This window comes from Tursiops truncatus, chromosome 10 (assembly GCF_011762595.2).
Source record: "Tursiops truncatus isolate mTurTru1 chromosome 10, mTurTru1.mat.Y, whole genome shotgun sequence".
NCBI classification, from domain to species: Eukaryota; Metazoa; Chordata; class Mammalia; order Artiodactyla; family Delphinidae; genus Tursiops; species Tursiops truncatus.
The window spans coordinates 55421076-55441983 of NC_047043.1; the positions used below are offsets into that span (position 1 = coordinate 55421076).

Consider the following 20908-nt stretch of genomic DNA (forward strand, 5'->3'; position numbering starts at 1 on the left):
GAGCAAACTCCAGGGCAACCACTAAAAAAGGAAAAAAAAAGAATACGCTAAGAGAGGAAAGAAAAATCGAATCATATAAAATGCTCAATTAAAACCAAAGAAAGCTGAAAAAGAATGGAAGAACACAACAAGATATAACATTTAAAATCACCTACTTTTAACAAACTACAAAAATAAGAACAGACTGAGCCCAGAGTTAGCAGAAGGAAGTTAAATAAAAACATTACAGTGGAAATATGTGAAATACAGACTAAAAATACAGTTGTAAAGATCAATGAAACCAGTTTTTAAGAACTGGTTTCTTAAAAAGATAAATAGACAAATTGTTAGCTAGACTCACCAAGAGAAAAAGAGAGAGGACTCAAATAAATTAAATTCAGAAATGAAAGAGGAGACATTACAGCTGATACCACAGAAGTATAAGGGATCATAAGAGACTACTATGAACAATTATATGCCAACAAATTATACAACCTAGAAGAAATGGATAAACTCCTAGAAACATACAATCTACCAAGACTGAATCATGAAGAAATAGAAAATCTAAATGGACCAATTACTACTAAGGAGATCAATTCAATAATCAAAAACCTCCCAACAAAAGTCCAGGACTGATGGCTTCACTGGTGAATTTTACTAAATATTTAAAGAGGAAATTATAATAATCCTTCTCAAACTCTTCCAAAAACTAGAAGAGGAGGAAACATTACAAACTCATTTTACAAGGCCAGCATTACCCTGATACCAAAGCCAGACAAGGACACTAGAAGAAAAGAAAATTACAGGCCAATATCCTTGATAAACATATATGCAGAGATCTTCAACAAAATGTTAGCAAACAAAATTCAACAGTATGTTAAGAGGATCATACAGCATGATTAAGTGGGATTTATTCCAGGGATGCAAGCGTGGTCCAACATCTGCAAATCAATCACTATGATACACAACTTTAACAAAATGAACCATAAAATCATGGTCATCTCAATAAATGCAGAAGAAGCTTTTTGAGAAAATTCAACATCCTTTCATAATGAAAACTTTTGACAAACTGGGTATAGAGGGAATAACATAATAAAGGCCATTTATGGTAAGTCCACAACAAACATCATACAAAAAAATGATACTGACCTCTATCTTATACCATACAGAGGAATCAACTCAAAATGGATTAAAGACATGAACTTAGGACCTGAAAGTATAAAAACTCCTAGAAGAGGGCTTCCCTGGTGGCTCAGTGGTTGAGAGTCCGCCTGCTGATGCAGGGGACACTGGTTCGTGCCCCGGTCCGGGAAGATCCCACATGCTGCAGAGTGGCTGGGCCCGTGAGCCATGGCCGCTGAGCCTGCGCGTCCGGAGCCTGTGCTCCGCGACGGGAGAGGCCACAACAGTGAGAGGCCTGCGTACCGAAAAAAAAAAAAAAACTCCTAGAAGAAAACATATCCTTGAAATTGGTCTTGGCAATGATTTTTGGATTTGACACCAATCACAAAGGCAACAAAAGCAAAAACTTTAAAAATTAGACCACATCAAACTAAAAAGCTTCTGCACAGCAAAGGAAATCATCAAAAAAGTAAAAAGGCAACCTACTAAATAGGAGTAAATATTCGCAAACCACATGTCTGATAAGGGGATAACATCCCCAAAATAGGAGGAACTCATACAACTCAGAGGCAAAAAAATAAAAACAACCCAATTAAAAAAATGGGAAAAGGACCTGAATAGACATTTTTCCAAGGAACACATATAAGTAGCCAACAGATACATGTGAAAAAGGTGATCAACATCACTAACCATTGGGGAAATGCAAATCAAAACGACAATGAAATATCATCTCACACCTGTTAGGATGTCTGTTATCAAAAAAACAAGATATCAGGCAATTCCCTGGTGGTCAAGTGGTTAGGACTCCGTGCTTTCACTGCCAAGGGCCAGGGTTCAGTCTCTGGCCAGGGAACTAAAATCGCACAAGCCGTGTGGTGCAGCCAAAAAACAAAACAAAACAAAACAAAAAGACAAGATATCAGATGCTGGCAAGGATATGGAGAAAGGGAACCCTTGTGTACTGATGTTGGGAGTGTAAACTGGTACAGCCACTGTGGAAACAGTATGGAGGTTCCTCAAGAAATTAAAAATAGAATTACAGGGAGACTTCCCTGGCGGTCCAGTGGTTAAGACTCCGCACTTCCAATGCAGGGGGCACAGGTTTGATCCCTGGTCTGGCAGCTAGGATCCCACAAGCTGTGTGGCGCAGCCAAAAAAAAAGAATTACAATAAGATCCAGAAATCTCATTGCTGGGTATATGTCCAAAAGAAATGAAGTCATTATCTCAAAGAGATATCTGTACTCCCGTATTCAGCATTATTCACAATAGCCAAGATATGGAAACAACCTTAGTGTGTGTCATGGATGAATGGATAAAGAAATTGTGATACACACACACACACACATACACACACACACACATATATACAATGGACTTTATTCATCCATGAAAAGGAGGAAGTCCTGTCATTTGTGACAACATGGATGAACTTGGAGGGCATGTTATGCTAAGTGAATTAAGCCAGACAGAGAAAGACAGATACTGCATGGTATCACTTAATATGTGGGATCTTAAAACACACACACATACACACACACACACACACACACACACACACACACACACACAGTTAAATTCCTTGAAATAGTAGAAAAGTGGTTGCCAGGGGCTGAGTGGGTGAGGGAAACAGGGAGAGGTTGGTGAAAGTACAAACTTTCAGTTATAAGATGAATAAGGTCTGAGAATTTCATGTATATCATGTTGACTATAGTGGATAACACTGTATCATATTATTGCAGTTTGCTAAGAGAGTAGGATTTAAATGTTCTCAAAAAAAAAAGTAAATATGTGAGGTGATAAATGTGTTAATTAACTCTATGGAGTTAATCCTTTCCCAGTGTATATGTGTACCAAACCATCACATTGTACACTTTAAATATCTTACAGCTTTATTTATATCTTACAAATTTATTTATCTTACAATATATCTTATTTATTTATATCTTACAATTTTATACCTCAGTTAAAAAAAAATCACCTACTTAACCCTAATCCATCAGCAAACAGACAAGCAAAGGCCCAGAAAAGTAACAGATCAAAGATCAGACGACTACCAATTTGTAAAACTGAGGTTTTAAGGAGTAATCAGAATATGGAGGAAAAAAACAAGGTATTCCCTCCCCCTACACACAAACTTTTGATTAGATTACCCTGAGAGTAGAAGCATTTTAAAGAAAATCAACATATAGTAAGTGAAATCACTCATCTATAAAAGCATCTCATTCTAGGAAAAATGAATAATTCTTTCCAGTTGTTTAAGTTTTTCCACCTGCTTAAGTCTTACAAAGGAAACAAACTTTTTTTTAAAATTAATTAATTTTTATTTTTGGCTGTGTTGGGTCTTCCTTGCTGCGCACGGGCTTTCTCTAGTTGTGGTGAGTGGGGGCTACTCTTTGTTGCGGCACGTGGGCTTCTCATTGCAGTGGCTTCTTTTTATTTTTAAGTTAATTTATTTTATTTATTTTAGTTTTGGCTGCATTGGGTCTTCTTTGCTGTGCGCGGGCTTTTCTCTGGTTGCAGTGAGCTGGAGCTACTCTTTGTTGCGGTGCACGGGCTCTAGGCATGCAGGCTTCAGTAGTTCTGGCACAGGGGCTCAGTAGTTGTGGCTTGCAGGCTCTAGAGTGCAGGCTCAGTAGCTCAGTAGTTGTGGTGCATGGGCTTAGTTGCTCTGCGGCATGTGGGATCTTCCCAGACCAGGGCTCAAACCCGTGTCCCCTGCATTGGCAGGCGGATTCTTAACCGCTGTGCCACCAGGGAGTGGTAGCTTCTCTTGTTGTGGAGCATGGGCTCCAGATGTGCAGGCTTCAGTAGTTGTGGCACGCGGGCTCAGTAGTTGTGGCTCGCGGGCTCTAGAGCACAGGCTCAATAGTTGTGAGGGCTCAAACCCGTGTCTCCTGCATTAGCAGGTGGATTCTTCACCACTGCGCCACCAGGGAAACCCCAAACTTTCTTTTTATGAGGATAAAAGAGAGTAATTGATTCTAAGGAATAACATGTAAACTAGAAATCTTGGAAACACTGAAAGTATATTCTTAAGACAATAGTATTTTTCATCTAAAATTGTACCTAATCAGTTGTTTTGTACCTAGTTAAAATAATGTGTTAACAAATGACTGAAAAGGGAACATGACCAAAGAGTAAATGTTTAGGAATTTATTTCCCACACTGTCAAGGGAAAAGGTGCCCTGAAAAACAGGATTCCTGTCCTCTGAATGGTGATAACCCTGTGTATACATACCTTGATACTAGCAATGAACATAATTCAGTTAATACCTCAGTTCTGATTCCATGTTCATCAAGTAATCTTCTAGAAAGACATATGCTATAGACTGCTAATTGGCCCCTAATATGTCTCCCCTTGTTTTAGAATTAAAAGAAAAAAACATTTTTTACTGGGCACATGAACATCCAGAGGAAAGGCAGCATTTCATAGCCTCCCATGCAGGCCAGATTTGACTGTGTGATTTAGTTTCTAGCCACTGTGATGAAAACAATAGTGTTCCCTTAACAGGTTTTATCAGTCGCAGCACCACTGACTTTTGGGCTGGGCAATTCTTTGTTTCAGGGGCTATCCTGTGCGTTATAGAACGGATCTAGCAGCATATCCGGCTTCTACCTATTACACGCCAGTAGCACACACATACACACCGCCCCCAGTGCCCATTGCGACAACCTAAAATATCTCTAGACATTGCCAAATACGCTGAGAACCACTGCTCACAGAAAGTGGCATAACCTCTTTATGCCCTTTCCTTCCTTCCATTGAAATGTGGATGTGGTAGTAAGGCATCTTGGACTGTGCAGCAAGGACTTAGAGATGGTAGAGCAATAAAATATGAGGAACCTGAATCACCAACTCTGTGGAGTTACCATGCTGAACTGATGTCACTCATGCCCAGACTGTCGTGTGAGAGGAAAAAAAAATTATTTTACCACCATATAGATCATCAGTGATTGACAGACTCTGGCCCACAGGATGAATGCAGCCTGATGCCTGTTTTTTGTTTGTTTTTTTGTTTGGGTTTCTTTTTTAAAACACAGCCATGCACATTTTAGCACTACAGAGAAAAAGTAGTGGTGACAGATATCATCTGCCCCACAAACCCTATTTACTATCTGGCCCTTTAAGAAAATGTTGACCCCTGGTGTAGATAATAATGACAGCTAGCATTCACTGCAACTTGTGTGCTAAATACTTTTTTCTTTTTTTAAGTATTTATTATTTGGCTGCACTGGGCCTTAGTTGCAGCATGTGAACTCTTAGTTGCAGCATATGGAGTCTAGTTCCCTGACCAGAGATCGAACCTGGGCCCCCTGCATTGAGAGCATGGAGTCTTAGACACTGGACTGCCAGGGAAGTCCCTAAATACTTTACTAAGTGTATTTTCTACCTTAACCTGATTTAATCTTCACAATTATTTTATGAGTTGGTACTATTTTTTTTTAATTAATTAATTAATTTTTGGCTGCATTGGGTCTTCATTGCTACGCATGGGCTTTTTCTCTAGTTGCGGTGAGCAAGGCCTACTCTTTGCTGCCGTGCGCCTACTTCTTACTGTGGTGGCTCCTCTTTGTGTGGACCACAGGTTCTAGGCACGTGGGCTTCAGTAGTTGTGGCACACAGGCTCAGTAGTTGTGGCTCATGGGCTCTAGAGCACAGGCTCAGTAGCTGTGGCACACGGGCTTAGTTGCTCCGCGGCACGTGGGATCCTCCTGGACCAGAGCTCAAACCCATGTCCCCTGCATTGGCAGGTGGATTCTTAACCACTGCGCCACCAGGGAAGCCCCTGGTACTATTATTATTCCTACTTTACAGATGACGAAACCAAGGCAAAGAGAGTTAAGTAACTTGCCAAAGGTCACCCAGCTAGTGACAGAGCTGGGATCTGAATGTAGCAGTCTACTTCCAAAGTCTTCTAGGAAATATTGTGCTAATCAGTGATGCTGGGCATACATATCATGCTGGGTTTAAATATCAATTATAGTTTTTAGTTACTAACTCAATAGAATTTAGATCTGCCACTGAATTATTCTTCTTTAAATATGCAATTGTTGTCTTATTTAATATATCGTATCTCTATTTTTAAAAGTCAAAGTCCTCCCTTCAGAACATGGATAGAAGTATATTCTTTTCCCTAAACCTTTACATACTCAGACTTACATAGTCAATGGTAGAAGTAACCCAAAATACACACTGAAATACACGTTAAGTCCACTGTTTTTTTTTCTTTTTCTTTTTTGCGGTACGCGGGCCTCTCACTGTTGTGGCCTCTCCCGTGGCGGAGCACAGGCTCCGGACGCACAGGCTCAGCGGCCATGGCTCACGGGCCTAGCCGCTCTGCGGCATGTGGGATCTTCCCGGGCCGGGGCACGAACCCGTGTCCCCTGCATTGGCAGGCGGACTCTCAACCACTGCGCCACCAGGGAAGCCCCACTGTCTTTTTTAGAAAGCAATCAAATTGACTTACATCAAGTTCAGGCACAAATTCAATCTGTGCTCAATTGTGTATGACTGTAACATCTACTTTGTTAAATCTGTCAGCTCTCATTTAGCTAAATGAGTAAAAGGGACAAAAAAATATTGAAAGAAATAGTGACCTAAAACTTCCAAATTTGAGGAAAAACATTAATCTACAAATTTAAGAAGCTTAACGAACCACAGTTAAGATAAATAACAGGGCTTCCCTGGTGGCACAGTGGTTGAGAGTCCGCCTGCCGATGCAGGGCACACGGGTTCGTGCCCAGGTCCGGGAAGATCCCACATGCCGCGGAGTGGCTGGGCCCGTGAACCATGGCCGCTGAGCCTGCGCGTCCGGAGCCTGTGCTCCGCAACGGGAGAGGCCACAACAGAGAGAGGCCCGTGTACCGCAAAAAAAAAAAAAAAAAAAAAAAGATAAATAACAAAGAGATCTATACCTAGACACATCATAGTCACACTATTGAAACCTAAACACAAAGAATATCTTGAAGGCAGCAAGAGAAAAACAACTTATCATGTAGGGGGAGTGCTGTAGACTGAATGTTTGTGTCCCCTCAGAATTCATATGTTGAAACCTAATCCTCAATGTGGTGGTATTTGTAGGTGGAGCCTTTGGGAGGTACATAGGTCATGAGGGTAGAGCCCACATGAATGGTATTAGTGTCCTTATAAAAGAGACCCCAGAGAGCTTCCCTGGTGGCGCAGTGGTTGAGAGTCCGCCTGCCGATGCAGGGGACACGGGTTCGTGCCCCGGTATGGGAAGATCCCACATGCCACGGAGCGGCTTGGCCCGTGAACCATGGCTGCTGACCCTGCGCATCCGGAGCCTGTGCTCCGCCACGGGAGAGGCCACAACAGTGAGAGGCCCGCGTACCGCAAAAAAAAAAAAAAAAGAGACCCCAGAGAACTCCCTTGCCCCTTCTGCCTTGTGAAGATACAGTGAAAAGGTGGTCACTCATGAACAGGGAAGCAGCTCCTCACCAGGCACCAAATCTGCCCCTGCTTTGATCTTGGACTTTCCAGCCTCCAGAACTGTGAGAAATAAATGTTGGTTGTTTAAGTTGCCCAGTCTGGTATTTTTGTTATAGCAGCCTGAACAGACTAAGACAGAGCATCAGTATGATTAGGAGGAGTTGACTTCACATCAGAACAGTGGAGGCCAGAAGTAGCTGAAGTTAGCCCTACAACACTAATGACCCCTTTGAACTATAGTCCTCTGCGATTGAAAGATATTTTATAGGTACATACAGGTTCAGGATTGTTATCTTCTTGGTAAATTATTCCCTTTTTTTTGTTGTTGTTATATAATGATGCTTTTTATTCCTAGTAATGCTTTTGTATTAAAGACAGTTAGGTCTTATTTTAATATGGCTTTACTGGCTTGCCTTTGGCAAGTATACGTTTCATTGTGGCTCAGTCTTCCCAGGGTCCTAGGTTTATGAGCGGTCTCAGTTCTCTTTCTCAACCTTAAGCTAGCCCAATGCCAGGTATTCTGTTTATGGGTGGATTTTAAAGCCTGAGCTCCCTAGCTATTTGGCGGAGTATCTCTGTTCTGTCTCCCAAGGCTTACTGCTCTGCTCTTAAGTGTCCTTTTCATTTCTGAAGATTTCCTTTTCTTTATTTCATGTTCATTTATGTGGCAGTTTCCCCCCCTAATTAATCCAGCATTTCTTTGTGTTTGGAGAAGGGGAATGGTGTATCTTGGGGCCAAGGCCTGGGTAGTAAGTGATGAAAGTCTCTGCCATGTTGCTGGAATGGAAATTCTCTTACACATAAAATCAGAGAACCTTAATGTTGCCTTCATATTGGAATCACCTGGGAAACTTTAATAAGTACCAGTTCCTGGATCCACTGCCAGAAATTCATTTACCTGGTCTATGATGAGGCCTTGGCATTGGGACTTCTGAAAGTTCCCCAAGAGATCCTAATATGCAGCCAAGGCTAAGAACCCTACTTACACTTTAGCCAAGATGCACTGAGATTTCAACAGGAGAAACGTTGGGATAAAGTTGTTTTACTGGGAAACAGAGATGGATGTTTTTAGTAGGTTTTGTTACTTCTCATAGCTTTAGAGTCCAATTGTTATTTCAGGTAGATTTGTGTCAGTCTGGTGGATTAGGTCAAATAATTTTATTGTTTCTACTGTGTTTTCTCCTTGACTCCCCAGGCTTTAGAGGTTTTGACTAGGGTGAACAAGTATCTAAATTAGACTTACACTTTTCTCTCTGTATCTACATACCCAAATATTTTTCCCATTTAAAGAGGTTAGCTTTAACAGAAATGGTAGATATTTAGTCAGTTTAAGATGCCTAAATGTAGTGTATTTTCCAGCTTTTGTCTTGATTCATTTCTTCTCTTGGCCTTTTTCATGTTTTCCATAAACTGTGCCTATTGATGAGTCATAAAAATGTAATGGGGGGCTTCCCTGGGTGCGCAGTGGTTAAGAATCCACCTGCCAATGCAGGGACATGGGTTCGAGCCCTGGTGGCACAGTGGTTAAGAATCCGCCTGCCAATGCAAGGACACGGGTTTGATCCCTGGTGGCACAGTGGTTAAGAATCCACCTGCCAATGCAGGGACACGGGTTCGATCTGTGCACCACAACTACCGAGCCTGCGCTCTAGAGCCCACGAGCCACAACTACTGAGCCCATGTGCCACAACTACTGAAGCCTGTGCGCCTAGAGCCTGTGCTCTGCAACAAGAGAAGCCACCGCAATGAGAAGCCCGCTCGCCGCAACTAGAGAAAGCCCGCGCACAGCAATGAAGACCCAATACAGGCAAAAATAAAATAACTAAAAGTAAATAAATTTTTTAAAAAATGTGATGGGGAGAAACTTGTGTTCTGTACTAATGAGAAAGTCAAGTATGTCTATGATATTCCTTTTAATTTTAAAAGGAATCTGTAACTTTGGTGCAATAGTGACTTGTGAGAAATGGCATCAAGCTGTGAAAAACAACACTCACTGTTCTTGCTATTTAAGAGTGGTTGGAGGATTTAGCTGTTGGGGCTGTTGGGTTGCTTGATATCCTTTGAGGCAGGTAACAAAGGTTCTTCAGTTAAGGACTATTACATTGATTTCCAGAGATTTAGTTACAGATCTTTTCCTTGAAAGGTCATTTGCCCTGTTGTGTGTGAGGACAGACTGTGGTGTGTTTAATTGTCCAGTGAGCCATTTAGCTTCATGATCTTTCTCTGCTTTTACTCTTGGAAACTGTTCTATATTTTGCACTTTTGGTTTGAAAAGGGAAACATGAATTGATTATCTGGAGAATTGATCAGGAAAAGTAGTCACCCGAAGTGTAGGTTCTACTGAAAATGGATTACTGTTTCTTCACTTAAGACAAAAGCTTAGAAAACATTATTTGAGTGGGTAATGCAAATATAGGCTTAGAAATTCAAATGGTACAAATGGTATATGATAAAAAAACAAGTCTTCACCATATCAACTGTGCTAAAACATGATGATAACTATGTACCCTTGATATGATGTGATGAAAATGGCACTTGACTTCTGTGGTTTTCCTTCCCAAAACTCATAACAACAGTTTAATCATGAGGAAAACATCATACAAATTCCAATAGAGGGGCATTCTACAAAATGCTGGACCGTTATTCCTCAAAACTGTCAAGGTCATTAAAAACAAGGAAAGTCAAAGATTAACTGTCACAGACAAGAGAAGCCCCTAAGAAGACATGACAACTAAATGGAACATGGTATCCTGGGAAAGAAAAAGGACATTAGGTTAAAACTAAAATATTTGAATAAATTGTAGACCTTAGTTAATAGTAATGCATCAATACTAGTTCATTACTGTGGCAACAGAACCATTTAATGTGTCATGTTAATAATAGGGGAAACTGCGTGACAGGTGTATGGGAACTCCTCTGCACTATCTTCTCAATTTTTATGTAAATCTAAAACTGTTCTAAAAATAATAAAGCATTTTAGGGACTTCCCTGGTGGCGCAGTGGTTAAGAATCATCCTGCCAAGGCAGGGGACACGGGTTCGAGCTCTGGTCCAGGAGGATCCCACATGCCGCAGAGCAACTAAGCCTGTGCACCACAACTGCTGAGCCTGAGCTCTAGAGCCTGCGAGCCACAACTACTTAGCCTGCGTGCCACAACTACTGAAGCCCGCGAACCTAGAGCCTGTGCTCTGCAACAAGAGAAGCCACCACAATGAGAAGCCCGCGCACCGCGACGAAGAGTAGCGCCCGCTTGCTGTAACTAGAGAAAGCCTGCTCACAGCAACAAAGACCCAAGGCAGGCATAAATAAATAAACAAATAAACAAACAATAAATAAATATAATAAAGCATTTAAAAAAAGAAAAAATCTCCTTCCTTCACTGAACCTCTAGTACCCTGGTCTAAAGGGAACCACTTCTTGCCATTTTCTTGTGATTCCTTTGAGAGAGATTTTTATGGCAATATAAACATACTGTATACATCTCCCTCCTGCTTAAAAAAAAAAAGACAAATGGCAACATGATGTATGTAGTATTGTTATTTCACTTAATATATTTGGAGATTGTTCCGTATTAACATATATATTCGTTAGTATTCATAGTATTTCATTATATAGATATACCATCGTTTAACTGCTCTCCTATTTAGATGGATAGGAGGTGGGAGTTGGGAGGTGGGGTGGCAGGAGGGAACAATTTTATTTTTGTATTTAAGTTGGATTGATTGATTTACTACTCCACATCTCTTCAGAAACAATCAATTTTTATTTTAGTGTTTAGTTGGATGGATGGATTGATTTAATGATTCACTTATCTCCCTAAGAAGATTTAAGGCAGGTTGTCTTCTATTTAGTTATTTAAATCTATTTGATGAGTATCTGGGAGATGCCCCCTATGCACTAATTATAATACTAAGTAAGTGCAGATGATAATAGAAATGTACTAAGATATGACTCATGGTGAAATGAGAAAGATTATATTTTTATGATCTGTACTAACATTACAGCCTGCTGCAGAAACACAAGGAGGAAGTGACTAAACTATATATTGTTTTTCCCGTTAAATTTTAGATGTCATTCCAGATGAGCCCAGAAAAAGGAGTTGAAGGTTCATGGTTGCCTTAGTTGAATGGTCTTTTCACCAAGGGAAGGAAATATCCTCAGTTCTCTCCTGTTCATGGTGTAGACTTTAGGTTTGTAGGGCAAAGTGAGCCAACCTCCATTCTAAGTCAGCCTCTGGGAAAGGTCCTATAAATTGCTTGGATTTATAAGCAGGAAAAAATACTCAGTAACATGATTTCCGAATGATTCAGTATATATTCAGGAAAGGTATTGTATACTCTTGGTATGGTGACGTTGCTACACACAGTTGTGAAACTGTTGTTCATTGTTTACCAAGGAATGGTTATAGCTAAGGATAGGGGAAAGAAGACAGGGACAAGGAACAGATGAAGTGTCCTTTCACTGGTTCTTTTTCCTGACAAACAGGGTCTTCTTCCATGAGCTAGCCTCACTTTTCTTTCTTGTCTAGCTTCAAGACCTGGCTCTCTTTTATTTAATTATATTTATTTTTAATTATGAAACAAATAAGTGAGTCCATTCCCACAAGACTCTGATCCCACTCCTCTCCACTAAAGGAAATAAATTCATTGCTCTCTGTGTATGGAAAGGGGTGTGTGTGTTTGTGTGTGTGTAACATTAATGGTGGCATACAAAATGCACTGTCCTGTTTGATTTGTTCACTTAGCAGTATGTATTATGTATTAGAGGGCATGACATGTTGATTGACGTTAATCCATTTCATGGATGTAACAGAATTAATTTAATCTTTTTGCTGTTTTTGGCTTTCTAGGTTGCTACCATTTTTGGTTTGTTATTACAAACAATTCTGTAGACAACCCCCTTGTATATTCTGTGAACATTGTGAGAGTTTCTCTAGGTTATCAAAGAAGTGGATTACTCATAGGAATTAGGGATTGTAAATTTTGCTAGATATTACTGACACATTATTGCATGAGAAAAACAAGTTGTAGATTTGAAGGGATAGTACGATATCATTTATGTTGGAAGAAAAGTCCAGATACGTCACAGGAACATATTCTGTTAACTAGACTGATAATGGTTGAAAACTTTGGAGAGAATACTAGACTTGAGAACAGTGGTCAAAAGGAACTTTGGCCTTTTCAGTGATGTTTAGGTTTTTATAGCAGGAATGTGTTCATGTATTACTTGAGCTGTTATATATAGTTACTAATAAGAATATAGAGATGTTTGAATAATTTCCATCATGTATTTATGCTACAGGCATAGCATAGTCCCTGTTTTCAACCACATACCATTTAAAATTTTTGATCATATATTAGGGTGTAGAAAAAAATCATTGTATTTTAAAAAGTAGATAAGGTGATAGTAAGTGAGGGTCACATTCTTTGGCCACTATTATCTCAATTGAGTATTTAATAACCTCAGATGTTCCAAATTTAATAGTAAAAAGCTATATGTTATTGTTTACAATGTTTGGATTCTAGTACAAGTGACTACAATTTTTTAAATTCTACTGTTGGCCTTAATACCCTTTAATGCAAAATAGAACATTTAAATATTGACAGTGTTGTGGTGAATATAGTGAACTGCTTAAATTATGTGACTCCAAAGAATAGGTGTTTTTTAATAAGTGATTTTTTTTTTTCTTAAAGAGATGTGAAAGCTGGCAATATTCTTCTTGGAGAAGATGGCTCAGTACAGATTGCAGGTAATGATTAATATTTCTTTTTATTTTGGTTTAATGGTTGATAGAACCACATTACTTAATCTGTTATGTTTTCTTAGTTTTCTCTTCTATCCCCTGGACCCTCTCTGGTCAAACATACTATGTTGACACATCCCTACTGACTCAAGATATCTTCCACTACTCATCCTTCATTTTCAGTCTTAGGCATTTTCTGACCATTACTCATTACCTTACAATTATCTACTCCTTATCCCCATTAAAGTCGTCATCTGTGGGTTCTCATAGCATTCTTTACTTTCTTTTAAAGGAGAAGTAGTCAAGAAACCTCATTGCGTTTAAGAATAAATATGCTACAGAGAGGTGATACAGAACTGCTTCTGTCCTGGGAGAAATGGGGTATTTGCCAATTAGGAAGAGGCATCTGAGAGGTGGAAGTGTACTTTTGTCAGATTCAGAGCTAAAGAGATAAGAATTGGAGTCCAAGGCCTGCCAGTGTTGCTATCCTGGTGAAATGCCCCCTCCACCAGGGTGAAACTCCAGAATAGCTGAACTGCAGGATTGTAGATCAAGCAGATCATCTGAGAAAAAACCTCAGCTTGGTCCCACACTGCTGGAACAGTCAGGTGTTTGGCAGGAGGAAAATAACCACCCAAACCTTGAATTATTTCTTCAGCTTTAGAAGATAACTGAGGCACACATCTTCATGTCCTCAGGTAAGGGAATATTTTAACAAAGCCACATCATGTTCTAACGTAAAGAAAAAGATTGATAAATTTGGCTCCTGTAAAATTAGCAACTACTGTTCATCGAAAGAAGAACAGTTTGTCACCATGAATAAGTAAAAAAGCAAAACCACAGAGAAGATATTTGCAGCATGAATAACTTGACAAGGGGCTCAAATTTAGAACATACAAAGAACTCATTAAGGAAAAATCAGATAATCTCAAATGACATCAAAACATAAATATAATAAAAGGTGGTCAGCCTCACTAGCTAGCAATTAAATGCAAAGTAAAATAGCATTGGGGATACCACATTATACTGACTGACCTAGCAAACACATCTGACAGTACTAGTTATCAGTGTGGATGTAAAGCAAGGGAGAATCTCACCCTCTGATGGTGGGAATAGAAACAGTACCAACATTTTATTAAGTTGAAGATATGCATACCCGGAGACTTTAGCTTCTAGGTGTATGGCATAGAGAAACTCATACTTCAGTGTGCCATAGTGCTTATAAGCATTGAAAGTTTGAAACAGTCCCAGGTCTTTTGTTAGTAGAATGGATAAGTAAATTGTAGTTAATTTATACTTTGGAATACTATATAGTGATGAAAATGAATAGAACTACAACTGTATACAAAAGCATTAAATAAATTATAAAAATATAGAGTGAACGAAGCTAGTCAGAATATATAGCTTGTGATTCCATTTATATAAGTTCAAAACCAGACACAATTATACTGTATTGTTTAGAGAAGCAAAATCAAGTGGTAAGAAACTAAAGAAGAGAGAATTCTGGGAAGATGGCAGAGTAGGAAGCACCAAGAATCTTCTCCCCACCTAAACAACAATTGAATTGGCAGAATTTGTCTAATGTTGGAATTCTGCATTCCACTGATTGCTTGAAAATTCTAGGGCAAGACTTGGAAGGTAAATTACAGTTAATTTCAGAGCTGCTCATTCCGTACCTATCAGCCACCTGGCAGGCAGCTATGCACATGTTTTTGGAGCAGCTTGCAGGAACCATGGTGGCAGAAAAGATCCTGTCCTCCAGATATCCAGGATATGCTCTGGATACTGATTGCTTCTGATCACAGAGGTACAAAGAGACAGGCAGCCATTGTTGTTGCAGCTCCTCCCTTCCAAGTGATTTCCAAGGGACTTTAACAGGCCATGGCCTTTTTTCCTTCCCTTCTCTTCTTGCCCTTTTTGGAGCCAAACTTTAAAGACTAGGACATCAGAAAACAACTACAGGGGGAAAAAAAACCAAAACAAAACTGTAGAGACTTTCCTGGCAGTCCAGTGGTTAGGACTCTGCGCTTACACTGCTGAGGGCCTGGGTTTGATTCCCTGGTCAGGGAACTAAGATGCCACAAGCCACGTGGCATGTCCAAAAAAAAAAACAAAAACAAAAAACAAAACTACATTTGCAGGGAAAATTGGAAAGTGAATGTTCATTCCCAGGAAAAGGTGCAGAAAAGATCTGAGAAGATCTTAACTTTACATTTCAGGCTGATGCTTAGCACAGATACAGCCTACCACAACCCCCAAAAAACAAAAAAAAAATAACAAAAAACAGCAAACCCCAGGAAAGGGGGAGAATCTGATTTCCAGCATTACCACCTTATTAGATTCAAATGTCCAGTCTTCAACAGCAACAAAAAAATCACAGAGCACTCAGTGAAACAGGAAGGTATGGCCTATTCAAAGGAAATAAATAAACGAACAGAAACTATCACTGGAAAAGACCTGATGGCACACCTACTAGACAAAGACTTTAAAACAGCTATCTTAAAATGTTCAGAGAATTTAAAGAAGATATGGAAAAACTCAAAACAATGATGTGTGAATAAAATCTAAATATCAATAAGGAGAGAAAACCTCAAAAGAAACCAAAAAGAAATTCTGGAGCTACAATAACTTGTATTGTGAAATGAAAAACTCACTAGAAGGATTTAAATGCAGACTTGAGCTGGCAGAAGAAATAATTGGTGAACTTGAAGATAGAAAAATGGAAATTATCAAGTCTAAGGAACAGAAAGGAAAATGATTGAAGAAAAGTGAATAGAGCCTGAGGGACCTGTTTGGATACCATTAAGCAGACCAACATACACACTGTGGGAAGCCTAGAAGGAGAAGAAAGGGGCAGAGAGAATATTTGAAGAAATAATGGCTGGAGGGCTTCCCTGGTGGCGCAGTGGTTGAGAGTCCGCCTGCCGATGCAGGGGACACGGGTTCGTGCCCCGGTCCAGGAAGATCCCACATGCCACGAAGCAGCTGGGCCCGTGAGCCATGGCCGCTGAGCCTGCGTGTCCGGAGCCTGTGCTGCGCAACGGGAGAGACCACAACAGTGAGAGGCCCGTGTACCACACACAAAAAAATAATAATGGCTGGAAACATCTCAAATTTGATGAAAGACAAACATCTAAGAAGCTCAGTGATCTCCAACTAAGGTGAATTCTGAGAGACTCAGAGACTCACATTATAATCAAACTTATAAGAGGCAAAGACAAAGAATTTTGAAAACAGCAAGAGAAAACTGACTCATCACATACAAGGGTCCTAAATAAGGTTGTCAGCAGATTTCTCATCAGAAACTTTGGAGGCCAGAAGGTAGAGAGACAATATATTCAAAGTGCTGAAAGAAAGTGTCAACCAAGAATCATATATCCAGTAAAACTGTTTTTCAAAAATGAGGGAGAAATTAAGACATTTCCAGATAAACAAAAGCTGAGGGAATAGACCTGCCCTGTAAGAAATGCTCAAGGGAGTCTTGCAAGGTAAAATCAGAGGACCCTAGACAGTAACTGCAAGCAGTATGAAGAAATAAAGATAGTAAAGGTAAATACATGGGGATGTATAAAAGCTAGTATTATTGTAACAATGGTTTGTAACTGCACTTTTTGTTTTCTACATAATTTAAGAGACTGATACATTACTAAAAACAGTTATTGGTCTAAAACTTGGTATTACTTGGTATTGGTTTGTAACTCCAAGTCTTCTTTTCTACGTAATTTAAGAGACTAATGCATTTAAAAGAATGATTAGTTCATGTTTTTGAGCACACAGTTTATTAAGATGTAATTTTGTGATGACAACGACAACCAAAAGAGGTGAGAATAGTGCTGTAAAGGAGAAGAGTTTTTGTATGTTATTGAAGTTAAGCTGATGTAAATTCAAATTAGATTGTTAAAACTTTACCATGGTAAATGTAATCCCTATGGTAACCATAAAGAGAATAGCTATAGAATATAAACAAAAGAAAATGAGAAAAAAAATTAAGCATTTTACAACAAAAAATTAAGCACAAAATAAGTAATATAGGAAATGAGGGACCAAAAAGCTATAAGTCATATGAAAAAAATAACACAATGACAGAAGTAAGTCCCTCCTTATCAATAATTGCTTTAAATGTAAATGAATTAACTGTCCAATTAAAGACAGAGATTGACAGGATGGATAAAAACATGATCCAGTTATATGCTATCTATAAGCAAGTCACTTTAGATCCAAAGACACAAATAGATTGAAAGTGAAAGGATGGAAAAATATATTCTATGCAAATAGTAACTAACTAAAAGAGAGCAGAGGTGGCTACTCTAATATCAGACAAAATAGACTTTAAATCAAAAAAGGTTACCAGGATGTGGGGGGGTGAATTGGAAGATTGCAATTGACATATATACACTGGTATGTGTAAAATAGATAACTAATGAGAACCTACTGTATAGCACAGGGAACTCTACTTGGTGCTCTCTGGTGACCTAAATGGGAAGGAAATCCAAAAAAGAGGGGATATATGTATATGTATGGCTGATTCACTTTGCTGTACAGCAGAAACTGACACAGCAGTGTAAAGCAACTATACTCCAATTTAAAAAAAAAAGGTTACAAGAGACAAAGAAGTACATTACATATTATTTTTAACTTTTTATTTTATATTGGAGTATAGCCAGTTAACAATGTTGTGATAGTTTCAGGTACACAGCAAAGTGACTCAGCCATACATATACATGTATCCAGTCTCCCCTAAGTTCCCCTTCCATCCAGGCTGCCACGTAACATTGAGCAGAGTTCCCTGTGCTATACAGTAGGTCCTTGTTGGTTATCCATTTTAAATATAGCAGTGTGTACATGTCCATCCCAAACTCCCTAACTCTCCCTTTCCCCCCGGTAACCATAAGTTCATTCTCTAAGTCTGTGAGTCTGTTTCTGTTTTGTAAGTAAGTTCATTTGGGTCATTTCTTTTTAGATTCCGCATATAAGGGATATCATACAATATTTCTCTTTCTCTGTCTGATTTAAGGAAGTACATTACATATTAATAAAAGGTTACATACAACAAGTAGATAGGACACTTATAAATATCCATGCACCTATTAACATAACAGCAAAATATATGGAGCAAAAAATGACAGAAGTGAAGGGTACTGTAGATACCTCTACAATACTGAAGGAAACAGTAGAGAGCTCTATAATAATAATTGGGGACTTCAGTACTCCACTCTTAATAATGGGTAGAACAGACAGAAGATAAGGAAATAGAGGACTTAAACAACACATTGACCTTCTAGATCTAACAGACATATACGGAACACTCTACCCAACAGGAACAGCATACACATTCTTCTCAAGTGCCCAAGGGACATTTTCCAGGATAGACCATATGATATGTTAGGCCACAGATTAAGTGATATCATCTGACCACAATGAGGTAAAGCTAGAAACCAACAACAGAGGACAGGAAAATTCACAAATTTATGGAAACTAAACACATTTTCACAACCAGTGGATGAAGGAAGACATCACAAGGGAAACTAGAAAATACTTAGAAATGAATGAAAACAAAATCACAACCATACCAAAACTCAGGGGACACAGTGAAAGCATTGCTAAGGGACAGATTTATAGCTTTAGATGCTTTCTTTAACAAGAAAGATAGCACATCAACAACCTAACTTTACAGCTTAAGGAACTAGAAAAAGAAGAAACTGAACCCAAAGCTAGCAGAAGGAAGGAAATAAAATTTAGAGTTGAGAAAAGGAAATAGAGAATAGAAAAGCAATAGAGGGAATCAATGAAGCCAGAAGATCACCAAAATTGACAAACCTTTAAGTAGACTAAGAAAAAAAGAAAGAAGACTCAAAGACTAAAATCAGAAACAGGGACTTCCCTGGTGGTCCAATGGTTAAGAATCTGCCTTCCAGTGCAGGGGACGTGGGTTTGATCCCTGGCCAGGAAACTGGGATCCCACATGCCATGGGGCAATTGGACCCACGCGCTGCATCTACTGAGCATGCGGGTCACAACTAGAGAGGCTGCATGCTACAACTACTGAGCCCTCGCGCCACAGTGAGGAGCCCGCGTGCCCTGGCAGAGGATCCCACGTGCCGCAATGAAGATTCCAACGAAGACCCCACGTGCTGCAGCTGAAACCCAATGCAGCCAAAAATAAAATAAATAAATAAATACTTTTTAAAAATAAAAGAATCAGAAACAAAAATGGGGACATAACTACCAATTCCACCCAAATAAAAAGGATTATAAGATGGTATTATGAACAGTTGTACTCCAACAAATTGGATAACCTAGATGGACAAATTCCTTGAAACACAAAACCTAACAAGATGAAATCGTGAAGAAGTAGAAAATCTGAAATGACCTATAACTAGCACAGAGATTGAATCAGTAATCAAAAATTTTCTGACAGAGAAAAGCCCTGGACTCGATGATTTCACTGGTGAATTCTATCAAACATTTAAAGGAGAACTAGGGGCTTCCCTGGTGGTTCAGTGCTAAAGAATCCACCTTACAATTCAGGGAATGCGGGTCTGATCCCTCGTCAGGGAACTAAGATCCCACATGCCGCAGGGCAACTGAGCCAGCATGCCACAACTACTGAGCTCACATGCCTCAACAAGACCAAAAGTCAGACAAAGACACTAACAAGAAAAGAATACTACAGACTGGTATCCATTATGAACTTGATGTAGATATTTTCAGCAAAATAACTAGCAAATCAAATTCAGTAGCATATTAAATGGATCATATACCATGCCAAGTAGGATTTCTTTGGAATGCAAGGATGATTCAACATATGAAAATCATTGTTATACATGACGTTAACAGAAAGAAAAAGAAAACCCACCTGATCATCTCAGTGCAGAACAAGCATTTGAGAAAATTTAACACCCTTTCATGATAGAAACATGCAACAAAGTAGGAACAGAAGGAAACTTCCTCAACATACTAAAAGCCATATATGAATAACCTACAATGAACATCATACTCAGTGATGAAAGGTTTTCCTCTGAGTTCAGGAACACAGGAAGGATGTCTGCTTTTGCCACTTCTATTCAACACAGTAATGGAAGTTCTAGATTGAACAATTAGGCAAGAAAAAAAAAAAGGTATTCAAACTAGAAAGAAAGAGGTAAACTTACGTCTGTTTGCAGATTGTATGATCTTATATGTAGAAAACCCTAAACATTACATAAAAAACTACTTGAGAGACTTCCCTGGTGGTCTAGTGGTTACGAATCCTCTTTCCAGTGCAGGGGACACAGACTCGATCCCTAGTCGGGGAACTAAAATCCCACATGCCATGGGGCCACTAAGCCCACACCACAACTACAGAGCCCACGTGCTCTGGAGCCTGCACGCCACAACTAGAGAGCCCACGTGCCACAACTACTGAGCCCACACGCCACAACTAGAGAGAAGCCCGCACACCACAACAAAGATCCCACGTGCTGCAACGAAAGATCCCACGTGCCGCAACTAAGACCCAACGCAGCCAAAAGATAAAATAAATAAATACATATTTAAGAAAAAAACTATTTGAACTAATAAATGAATTTTGTAAAGTAGGATGCAAAGTCAACAGACATAAATCAGTCACAG

The 20908-nt window shown here is 39.3% G+C and overlaps 1 protein-coding gene across 2 annotated transcripts in view; it reads left to right on the forward strand.

Moving 5' to 3' along the window:
• The window catches only part of OXSR1 (oxidative stress responsive kinase 1), a 101135-nt gene that overhangs the window by 43842 nt on the left and 36385 nt on the right, over positions 1–20908 (forward strand). For both annotated transcript variants that reach the window (XM_019946870.2, XM_019946871.3), the window contains exon 5: positions 13248–13303. In XM_019946870.2, coding sequence (XP_019802429.1) covers positions 13248–13303 — 56 coding nt within the window. The remainder of the gene's footprint in view (positions 1–13247; positions 13304–20908) is intronic.